Here is a 12,057-nt window from a genome sequence, read left to right as displayed (position 1 = left end):
GAAAATTATACTGCGTTTACAGTAATAATAAGATGTAGTTAAAAGGGGTACCTAGAGAATCTTCATTCTATATATGAGGAAATTTAATTAATGATAATATGGCAATGTGAGGTTTAAATGTGGCTTCGGATGACAGGATAACGTGACTACATAGAACTCTCTGACTAAATAGACTGATTTCACTCCCTTCTTTTTCTGCTTTAGGAAGGCACATCATCTGGAAACAAACGCTGGGTTTCACAGTGGGCTAGTTTGGCTGCAAATCATACAAGACATGATCAAGAAGAAAGGATAATGGAATTGTCTGTACCTGTTCCTTTAGAGAATGGTATTTTCTCTCTCTCTTTCTTTTTTGTGAATCGTACATCAGTTTTTTTTTTTTTAATTTTATTATGTTATGTTAGTCACCATACAATACATCATTAGTTTTTGATGTGGTGATCCACGATCCATTGTTTCCATATAACACCCAGTGCTCCATGCAGTATGTGCCCTCCTTAATACCCATCACTGGGCTAACCAATCCCCCCTCCCTGCTCCCCTCTAAAACCCTGTTTGTTTCTCAGAGTCCATAGTCTCTCATGGTTCATCTCTCCCTCCGATTTCCACCCCCTTCATTTTTCCCTTCCTTCTCCTAATGTCCTCCATGCTATTCCTTATGTTCCACAAATAAGTGAAACCATATGATAATTGACTTCCTCTGCTTGACTTATTTCACTTAGCATAATCTCCTCCAGTCCCATCCATGTTGATGTAAAAGTTGGGTATTCATTCTTTCTGATGGCTGAGTAATATTCCATTGTATATATGGACCACATCTTTTTTATCCATTCATCTGTTGAAGGGCATCTTGGCTCTTTCCACAGCTTTTTTTAAAAACAAACTAAATCTATATAGTGAAGTAAATTAAACCTAAATAAACATAATCACATATTCTCATGCTTATACTAGATATATATGATTTTATTTGCACTAATAATGCAGATATCATTAAAATATAAACTAACTGAAGATAGGAGATAATTTGTAGGGGAAACACATAACATACATACAAATTTATGTATATGATATATATATAAAAATGAAAATTTTAAAGTAAGACTAACAATAGTTCCAAATTATAACATTCATTAATATCATTAATATAACAAATATTTTAATGCTACTTTGTGCATTTAAGTAAAAAGCATTCAATACAATTCAATAAAAAAGAACTATTACACACTTAATTTACTTAATACCTTTTGCAAGTCTGTGTAATGTGATTTTTATTGCCTTCTAATATTTCTGTGAACTAAAAAAGTTTCTTTAAAAAAAACAAAAATGAAATTTTATGTCTCTAATGATTTTGGTTATGTTCAATTAATTACATTCTTAATTTGAAATAAAACCCTCAAGGAGAATTTGCATGTGGATTTTTATCTGTATTCTAAATTTTGTTATTGTTGAAAATGGAAATGGAAATTTATTTTGTCTCTGGCTTATGGCACCCCAAAGATATGGTTTAGGAATTTTGTAAACATTACTCAGCAAGCATTTGAGCAAGGTACATAGCAACGTACTAGAAAAGCTATATCACTGATTTACTATAGAAATTAGAAGTAATCGATAGTATTACCAAAAATCTTTGGAAAAGACCGAATGATTGGCAGATTGATTTAACATAAACTGGTTACCAGTTGGAAAACAAAGAACCCAAATAGAGGGGTCAAAGAGGCTAGGTAAACTTACCAAGAATCCATTATGATATTAGTCAGTTTAGCTGTAGAAAGCAAAATTCTACCTTGTTACAAAATAAAACAAACCACGACCCTTCGTTACCTCGTTTCAACATGTTTCATCATCTTCTAAATTATGAATCGACTTAAATCCTAAAATATTCTTGTTAAACATGCATTCATTGCATGCATGTTAGGAGCAGGACAGTGTGAGAAATGCTAGAAAAATACAAAAAGATAAAATAGCGAGTACATTTTAGGTGCTTCTGATAGCACTACAGAGATGAGATACAATACAATAATGTCAAGACCAATCGCTAAAGTTGAATCAGGAAGTTTAGTAGCTCTTTTCCTGCATCGTAAACTTTATATTGCTGTGAAATTTATTTATTATTTTTTAAAGATTTTATTTATTTGATAGCGAGATAGCGAGAGCAGGAACACAAGCAGGGGGAGTGGGAGAGGGAGAAGCAGGCTTCCTGCCGAGCAGGGAGCCCGATGTGGGACTCGATCCCAGGACCCTGGGATCATGACCTGAGCCGAAGGCAGACACTTAACGACTGAGCCACCCAGGCGCCCTATATTGCTGTGAAATTTAAATGTTCAACTTTCAGAATTATAAAGGGAGAAAAGACCCACAGAAACTATGTCTTGGTATCTTGCTCCACTTATCACCAAAGATTAGAATGCTTTATATGTTAACTTCTATTTCCCTAAATGGATGTGTCCCTTTTCTCAGAAATGCATTCCATGTATAGCAGTCAGGAAAATACTCAGGTATTCTCAAATTCTCTCACATAGAAACATCAAAGTATATATTTTCTCATTGTCTTCTACTTAATTGTGAAAAGAGAAAGTGATCATGTGTTTCTATATGAGGCGTTAGTATACCGAAAGACCATAATTTAAAAATCCCTCGGTTTGTAAAAGTATGATAAGTCCTGTTCTCTTGTTTCACACTTAAAATTTTTTAAATTTCTTGGAGTACCTGGGTGGCTCAGTCGGTTAAACGTCTGACTCTTGATTTTGATTCAGGTCATGATCTCAGGGTCCTGGGATGGAGCCCCACCCTGGACTCTGTGCTCAGCGGGGAGTCTGCTTGTCCCTCTGCCCCTCTCCCTGCTGATGCTCTCTTTTTGTCTCTCTCTCTCTCTGTAACAAATAAATAAAATCTTTAAAAATTTTTTTAAAATTCTTGTAATCAGTGTTAAGTTTTTTTTGGAAAGCCTTCTAAAGTTTTGCATTTTCTGTTTTATTTAGGAAATCCAAACTTGTCATTCTTTCAGATAGGTAACAATGCTCATTAAAAACTAGATGTATTATTCTTTTTTTTTTTTAAGTTCAACATGGAGCTTGAACTCATGACCCTGAGATCAAGACCTGAGCTGAGATCAAAAGTCAGACGCTTAACCCACTGAGCAACCTAGGCGCCCCTAGAAATAGTCTTCTCTACTATGTAATTGAAAGTGTTTATTAGGCATTCTCTGTGCAGTTCTACAAAACATTTTCTTGAGCAAAATTTCATGGACCTTAGAGAAGCAAGAATGAACGCAGTGACCTTCCCTGCCATAAAATACATTGAAAGAAAAAGCAACAGATGGAGGGTTAAGAACAGATGACCCCAATTTTCATCTCCTAAAACTGCCTTTCTTGACTGCCCCTATTAGTAATGTACCTATTTGTACATTGTGGCATTCTACTTGCTTTTGAAACTATTATGTCACAATACTGGTATGTTTATTCAAAGTTTTCTTATATACTAAGCCATTCCTTAACTTACATTGCGAAATCTAATATAATACGATATTCTTTTTATTTGTACTTTTTTGCTCTCATACAGGTCTTCTTTGTGGTTTTATTTTATAGATGCAGATATCAGTGAGTCTGGCATTTCAGTGAGAAGTACTGGGTCAGCAACTTCCTTGGCTAGTCAGGGAGAGAGAAGGCGACGCACCCTTCCCCAGCTTCCAAATGAAGAAAAGTCTCTTGAGAGCTCCAGAGCCAAGGGTATAACACAGAGGTCAGAGATCGGAGAAAAACAAGACACAGAACTTCAGGAGAAAGAAGCACCTGCACAGGCATACCAGAAAGATAAACAAGATGCCGACAGAGCCTTGAATAAGATGAGCAGGGCAGTGAACGGCGAGGCCGCAAAACCTGGCGGAGATAATAAGACCCTGCTTCACTTGGGCAGCTCTTCTGGAAAGGACAAAAGTGAAACTGATAAGGAAGCTTCTTTGGTAAAGCAGACATTAGCTAAAATTCAGCAACAAGAACAAAAGGAGCAGGCACAGTGGACACCTACCAAGTTGTTAGCTTCCAAGAATGTTTCAGGTCAGATAGATAGGTGCCGGGAGGAATCTTTCAAACAAGAGTCACAGCCTCAAGAAAAAATTCCAGGCCACTCTACAAGCAAAGGAGAAAGGGTGACACAAAACGAGGGCAAGCGAAGAAAAGCTGAGGATGTTCTCAAAGGTCAGACTTCAAAGGGCGGCGATAAGAAGGAATCCTCCAAGTCCTTGGTTCGGCAAGGAAGCTTCACCATAGAAAAACCTAGCCCCAACATACCCATAGAACTTATTCCCCATATAAATAAGCAGACTTCGTCTACATCGCCTTCTCTGGCTTTGACAGCTGCCAGCAGAATACGAGAAAGAAGTGACTCTGTGGATACTGATTCTAGTATGGACACCACCCTTATTCTAAAGGACACAGAAGCAGTAATGGCTTTTCTAGAAGCCAAGCTGCGTGAAGATAATAAAACTGATGAAGGCCCAGATACTCCCAGTTATAATAGAGACAACTCTATCTCCCCAGAATCTGATGTGGACACAGCGAGTACAATCAGTCTGGTCACGGGAGAGACTGAAAGAAAGTCAACCCAAAAGCGAAAGAGTTTCACGAGTCTCTATAAAGATAGGTGTTCCACGACTTCTCCTTCTAAAGATGTTACAAAATCATCATCTTCAGGTGCTAGGGAGAAAATTGAGAAGAAAACGAAAAGTCGTTCCTCAGATGTAGGCTCAAGAGCAGATGGTCGCAAATTCATACAGTCCAGTGGAAGAATAAGACAACCTTCAGTGGATTTAACAGACGATGACCAGACCTCCAGTGTACCTCATTCTGCCATCTCTGACATTATGTCATCAGATCAGGAAACTTACTCTTGTAAATCTCATGCCAGGACTCCACTTACCTCAACTGATGAGCATGCACATTCCAAACTGGAAGGAAGTAAAGTAACTAAATCTAAGACTTCTCCCGTAGCACCTGGATCTTCCAGTAAATCAACGACTCTTCCCAGGCCACGGCCTACCAGGACTTCCCTCTTGCGTAGAGCACGACTTGGTGAAGTGTCCGACAGCGAACTGGCTGACGCTGACAAAGCATCCGTTGCTTCTGAAGTGTCCACAACCAGTTCCACGTCAAAGCCGCCCACAGGAAGGCGTAACATCTCTAGGATTGATTTACTGGCTCAGCCTCGTCGAACAAGGCTTGGCTCCTTGTCAGCTCGCAGTGACTCTGAGGCAACAATCTCTAGAAGTAGTGCCTCTTCGCGGACTGCAGAAGCTATCATTCGAAGTGGAGCCAGATTAGTACCTTCAGATAAATTTTCTCCTAGAATTAGAGCTAACAGTATCTCTCGACTGTCAGACTCCAAGGTCAAAAGTATGAGCTCAGCACATGGCTCTCCTTCAGGTAAATTGGGTCCAGACTTTTTACAATATTAGCATAATATTTCTTTCATGTTTTGGGACTCCTTTTTAAAAAAAAATTAGATGTCTAGTGTGACTTCTAAAAATATTCAGCAAAAAGGTTATGCTATAAGAGGGTATTTTCTCCTATAAAAATTATTTTAGTTAGCTCATTAGTAAATGGAAAATTCAGAAGTTACACACACTTCCAGTGAATGCTCTGGGGCAAAGTAGTGATTTCGAAATTAGAACCTATTTCGGAATGTTAGTGTCTGGATTCATGTGTCAAATTAGATGAATAATATCTGGATTAAATAATAGGAATTAACATTGTACTGCTGAAAGCATGTGTTTGATTTTTAAATATCCTCACATAATTCAAGGCCCTTAATCTGAAGAGCAGGATACCCTTTATTATTCCTTGAGAGCTAAGTGAAATAATTGCTGTTTTACCCTTGCTTTCCCATTTATGTAGAAATGTCTCATATGCTTTTTAAAGTTCAATCTGTTTATAGTTGGGGCAGGTGAAAACTAATTCTTAATATATTTCAGCGGAAGAAGTGGATTCATGAGATAATCCCTAAGCACATATGGGTCTAACCGGGCTACAGAAATTTAACTGGTTATGAGTACTGTCTCATAAAGCACTCTTCTGTCCCTTAACTGTAGTCATTAGCTGTCATTGAGTGTACTTCCAAAGGTTACTTCCTCCCCGCCAGAATCTAACGGCTCCTGGGATACTCTGTGCTGGTGTACTTCATACTCAGAGCTGTAGCCGGGGAGAGTACGTGTGTGACCAGAGTCCTCACCCACATTCCTGTGTGTACCTGTGAGCATCGACCCTTACTTCATAATCAGCCTCACACCTGGGTGGGGCTGCGGAGGCCAGTGGGGGGAAACCAGCTGCTCAGAGACTTAGCCTCTCTTACCAGCACAAGCATCCGAGCGCGTGCGAAGGCTTGAGGGAAGAGTGAGGGACAGGTGGTATGCAATCTGGTGTTCCGAGTTCGACGTCTCCCACAGTGTAGCCACGGTCCTCAAGCCTAACGGTGCTCCTCGTGTTCTGTTTTCACTCTGTATTCCCCTTCTCTCGTCCTCACTGCCAGTCCCCCCCCTCTACCGCACTCACATCTCCCTCTCTCCAGGTCAGGGGCTGTGGTCATGACGGGCAGATCCATGGTGGGAGTGCATGTAGGCGGGAGATAGGTGACCTAGAATCCTGACTCCAGAAGAAGAGCTGGCATTTTCCCTCGTGCCCCCACCCTCCCCGCTTCTGCAATCGAAGCTTTCGGTGCCGGTTCATGCAGTTACCGCAAGCGTTTTAGAACCCACTGCTCTCTCTTGGTTGATGTTTACCCAGTGTTGGTTTTCTGTCCTTCTTACGGCTCTACCTCTTCACTTCACATTTCCTTTGTGCTACATTCTCTGGTGTGTACCGTGATAGGGTTTCTTCTGCCACGTCGCTTGTTCCATCACCTCATCTCCACTTCAGCACATAGAAATGTTACAGTTTTCCCCTGTCTCACCGTAAGCTGTAATGCAAGCCGTATATCACTAAGTAGCATGGGACGGTTCCTTCTGTACCGGTTGTCTGGCCCGGAACACATGAGTGAGCTGGTCTTATTCCTCAGTGTTGAACACGAAGGGCTTCTGTGAGATGCAAGCCAAATAGGACTACTTAAGCAAGTCCAAGAAACCGCTATAAGATTCTACATTATATCTTTAAAGATAAATTGTGTTTTCTGCTTTGAATACAGAACTTGATAAATGTGTAGTTTTCTATATCCAAAAAGTACCTTGAATTGCTTATTGAAATTCCCTAGGGTAAATTGAGGTACATGATGTGGGCCTTCTTCATACTTAACAGTGGCATATTAAATAATTAGAACCATATTCTTCTTCTTTTTTTTTTTTTTCTTAACATATATTGCATTATTTGAGAGACAATGGACTTTGAAAAAAAAACTGGGGGTTCTGGAGGGGGGGGGGGTGGGGGGATGGGTTAGCCCGGCGATGGGTATTAAAGAGGGCACATTCTGCATGGAGCACTGGGTGTTATGCACAAACAATGAATCATGGAACACTACATCTAAAACTAATGGTTATGGGGATTAACATAATAAAAAAATTAAAATAAATAAATAAATAAATAATTAGAACCATAGAATTGAAAAGCTGGGAGGGTCATTCTGTTTATACTCGGGCCAAGAGATGCAGTGACCCGCCCTGGTCACGTAGTCATGGCAGGGACAGGATGAGAAGCCCCAAGGCCTTTTCATTCCCAGCCTCTTGCTGCTTCTGCCACATCCGGTCTGGCTCTCGGAAACAGTCTGTATCTACTTGCTTGCAGGCTTCCAGAGGTTGGCTGGAATTTATTGGATTCTCTCAGGAGTATATACAAGGCCAACATATAATATATTTGGTATATTGTCCACTATAATCTATGTAATTCTGATGTTTTACTAAATTCATGAAGCTATATCATGATGTAGGATTGTATGTTCAGATTCTCTCAAGATACCCGTTTATAGTATTCTATCCCATCTAGAAGGATAATGGCTAGGATCTCATAGTCAGTGGTAACGTACTAAAATAGTTATATGGGTAGGTAATAAAAAAATAATAAGAAACGGGCGCCTGGGTGGTTCAGTCGTTAAGCGTCTGCCTTCGGCTCAGGTCATGATCCCAGGGTCCTGGGATCGAGTCCCCACATTGGGCTCCCTGCTCGGCAGGAAGCCTGCTTCTCCCTCTCCCACTCCCCCTGCTTGTGTTCCTGCTCTTGCTGTCTCTCTCTCTCTCTGTCAAATAAATAAATAAAATCTTTAAAAAAAAAAAATAAGAAAAACAGACACTTTTTTGATCTAGTTGCTAATTGGGGTGTCTTTGATGCTGTGATATTTCTACTTAAGATAATTAATACCTTGAATGGAAAAAGAAAATAAAAGTTCTTAGCTTTAGCTTTTGAATTATGATTTAAGGGGCGCCTGGGTGGCTTAGTTGAGCATCTGCCTTCAGCTCAGGTCATGATCCCGGGCTTCCAGGATGGAGCCCCGTGTCAGACTTCCTTCTCAGCGGGTAGTCTGCTTCTCCTTCAACCTCTGCCCCTTTCCCCACTTGTGCTCCCTCTCTCTCAAAATAAATAAATAAAATCTTAAAAATATATATATAATTTAAAAGAATATAAAACCATACTGGTTAGGGTTGCTGTACAAACGGTAAACTTTAAAGGACTTAGAGATCTCTGAACCTAGAGCCTGTGATACGTCCAGATTGGCATATGTGAAAATAATTCTGTAATGTTTCAAATTTCATAATTTAGGCCATGTCTAAAAAAAGTTTTTCAAAGAAATGTGTATGATAAAAATAGAAGAATGGAATCTCTGACTTAGAAGCATTAAGAGTAAAAGTTCTTTTATGCTTCTTTCATTCTGATGTAATTTGCTTTTAGGAAAGTTTAGTCCCCACTCCCCCCTCCCCGCCTTCCTTCAGTGATCCTTCAATATCAAGTTATGTTAAAATATCCAGATTTACTTTGATAAGATACATTTAAAACTAAGTGTGCTGAATTATCAAAATAAAGCAATTGGTTTTCATTATATTTTAGGTGCACATTTAAGAAAAAAAAAAACATGTTAACATCCTCAGAATTTTTTTAGGCTGTTTGCTTTCTCCTTTTTATTCTAAATGTCAAATTTTATAGATGGTAGGAATTAGGTATTGGGCATGCATGGCTTCAGTTATTTCTTCCTCCAGGTCAAAGATCAATACGGAATATCGTCAGGGATCTTTTTCCCCAAATGATCTTATTGCTACCTGCTTATAGATACACATGTAAAATACGTTTGTGGTTTTGTTTCCCACCAAAATATTCTGATATAAAGTGTGAAATGTAGTGTTTGTTTCCTGAAATGTGTTTGTTGCATCTATAGATGTGGATGTGTTTTAAGGCCAACAAAGTTTTGGTTAGCAGTAAAAGAAATCAGAGCATTCACAAATAAATAATCCTAGTAACTCTTCCTTTTTCAATTCTTGACAGTATGTCTTCATAGTGAATAGAGTGGTTTATTACTCCCATAAGAAGGAGTGTTGCATAATTTTATAACAAAATAAGTTTTATAATTAATGTAACTAAAATAATTTTCAGGTTAGCTATAAAATTAATTAAGCTGATCTTAGAACTTTGATTTTACCATATGTGCTGTCTAGCACCTCACCAACCAAGAAAACCTCCCTAGGGATTGGGATTTCAAATACCTTTGACATAAATTTTCAATTTAATGATTTATCTGAAATGTCTTAATAGTACCAATAATATATCAAATAAGCCTAATGCTATAAAATTAAATTTAATTCATGCAGGGTTTTACCTGAACAGAATAAAATTCAAGAGGAAGTAAAATTTCTCTTCATGGTTAGAAATCACAAAAACCATCATTCCATGAGAAATTGAGGATGTCTTTTCAAAGAAGAGTTAGCCTAACTGGAATTGTAAAAATAAATTTTTTAAATAAGGATTTTCTAACATGCAATCGTGAAGTCCTCGGAATAACAGCGAAAGAGCTTTGAACTCTGGGAGTCGGTAGACCTGGCTTAAACTTTGATTTAAGTAAGGCAAGACCTTTCCAGGCCTCTTTTTTTCTCCATAAATTGAAGAACTTACGCTAATGTCTAAGGTCTTAATACTCTAAAATTCTATGAAATAAGTAGGCAATAGGGAAAGTTGAAAACATTCTAACTTGAAGTTTTCTCTGCAGTAACTAGCAGATTGTAGGGATATTTTTTCTTCAGATAAACTTTGCTGCTATAGTTCAGAAGCAAAGATTAAGAAAGCAAAAGGTGCTGAAAGAAGGTGTTTGGGAAATCACAGGCCCTGCTCTCTCTCCCACGGGTAGTGATCATTCCGCTGGTGTCCACTCTCATCTTGGCTGTTCTACAGGCCAGGTGGCGTCCAGACGGAATGGAAGCTCTGCTTCCTAGCACACCCTGTGGGTGATTGGGGTGCCATTGGTAAGGACAACCCTTGAGAATTTCATCTCTCAGCTATACCCTACTTACTTTATCTCTCATTTTGCCCTCAATTTTAAGAGAACAAACCTAAAAATGTTACCTTTCAGTTTTTAAGTTATGCTTTATTCTTATGGTTGCTTTTCTTTCTAAAGATATTATTAAGCTTCACCAATCTTACTGGCCTCTAGATAGACCTGTAAAAATAAATGGGAACTTTATGAACGTCATTTGAAAAAGGAGTTTTTCTCTTTTTTTCCCTCCAAAATGTAATTATTTTATGATCTTGAGATTCAGACTATTAAAAGTTGATTCTAATGTGACTCTGCTTACATATTGTCACCTAACACCTAGCACTGGCTTCTCAGTTTCTCCTCCTGCTTTCATGTGTTGTGCCCCCATGAAATAAAGCAGCCATCGATGCCATGCTTTCTGAGTTATGCCCAAGTGAACGACCTTAGCTCCGTCATACCTACCTGTTTTCACATCTCCTGCAGTTTATTACAACTCTTTACTATTGGTTTTGTTTTCACCCCAAACAACTTTTCAGTTGTTGTAAGTATGGTTTCCATAGTTTCCAAATCAAAAAATCAGGAAATTTAATCTAATGAATCATCTTTCTTATTTGTGAACTTGTTTTCTATGAATAATATTCTAAGGTAGCAAAATGAATAAACATTTAATGTTTAATGAAATGCCTTCATTAAGAAGTATGAACATTGCAATATTTCTAATTTTTTTTCCTAAAGCCTTTCTGCTCTTATTCCTAAACTTACTCTGAAATTGTTTTCAAGTATTAGGGTCAGTTCAATTTGTAGGGTTTTTTAGATGTCTAAAATAGTAATTTTCCACTGTGGTAAAAGTATTTTTATATTAATGAATTATCTTATAATGGTAAAACCAGAAAATATATTGACTACTGCCTTCAAAAGACACTATGAGTAATTACCTGCAGTTCTGTATATGTGTTTGCATACACTTTTCCAGAAAGCCATGAAGTTTCTTCTGTCTTCTTACACCCATAAATCTTGTTCCAAGCTCCACGAGCTTCAAGTGAGAGTGTGAATCAGGACAAATGGGTAGGCTCTGATATAGGGCGTATTACCAATTATAGATTTCTCTGCTTCTTAAAACAATTCTGGCGGCAGTGATCATCAGTTTATCTGACAGCCACCTGAGCCTTACCAGAGTCCCAGAGGCAAAAATGTGATTTGGGGAGGAAAAGACAGGAGAAGCATAAAATTCCAGTGAAGTAGGATGAAAGAATTTTAGACTCTACCAACCTATGCAGCCTAGGGTCAGTTCCTGTTTTAAAAGAGGGGGAGAGAGAAAGAGAGGGAGAGAGGGAAAGAAAAAGAAAACTCTTCTAATATTAATAGCAGTTGGAACTTCTAGCTCAACTCTAGACAAAGTTTTTGTCACTTTAGCCACCAAAAACATCTCATGCTTTTCAATAGGTTTTTCCTAATCTGAGAAAAGCAAATGGTCAGTATCTAGGAATTCATTCATTTATTCAGAAGTAGTTATTAAACATTTGCTAGCCAGACACTCTGCCAAGTGCTAGGTGTGCTGGAGTAGATTAAACAGGCATGGCTCCTGCCCTTGTGAAGTAATCAGCCATTATTGCCCCGTTTTTGACC

General features: G+C 38.5%; 1 protein-coding gene across 1 annotated transcript in view; it reads left to right on the top strand.

The window, feature by feature from the left end:
* Nucleotides 1–12,057, top strand: part of CEP170 (centrosomal protein 170) — a 129,098-nt gene that overhangs the window by 94,627 nt on the left and 22,414 nt on the right. The window contains exons 12-13 of the mRNA XM_021682698.1: nucleotides 205–328; nucleotides 3,585–5,417. Coding sequence (XP_021538373.1) covers nucleotides 205–328; nucleotides 3,585–5,417 — 1,957 coding nt within the window. The remainder of the gene's footprint in view (nucleotides 1–204; nucleotides 329–3,584; nucleotides 5,418–12,057) is intronic.

This window comes from Neomonachus schauinslandi, chromosome 6, assembly GCF_002201575.2.
Source record: "Neomonachus schauinslandi chromosome 6, ASM220157v2, whole genome shotgun sequence".
Lineage (NCBI taxonomy): Eukaryota > Metazoa > Chordata > Mammalia > Carnivora > Phocidae > Neomonachus > Neomonachus schauinslandi.
This window is presented reverse-complemented; position numbering and strand designations above follow the sequence as displayed.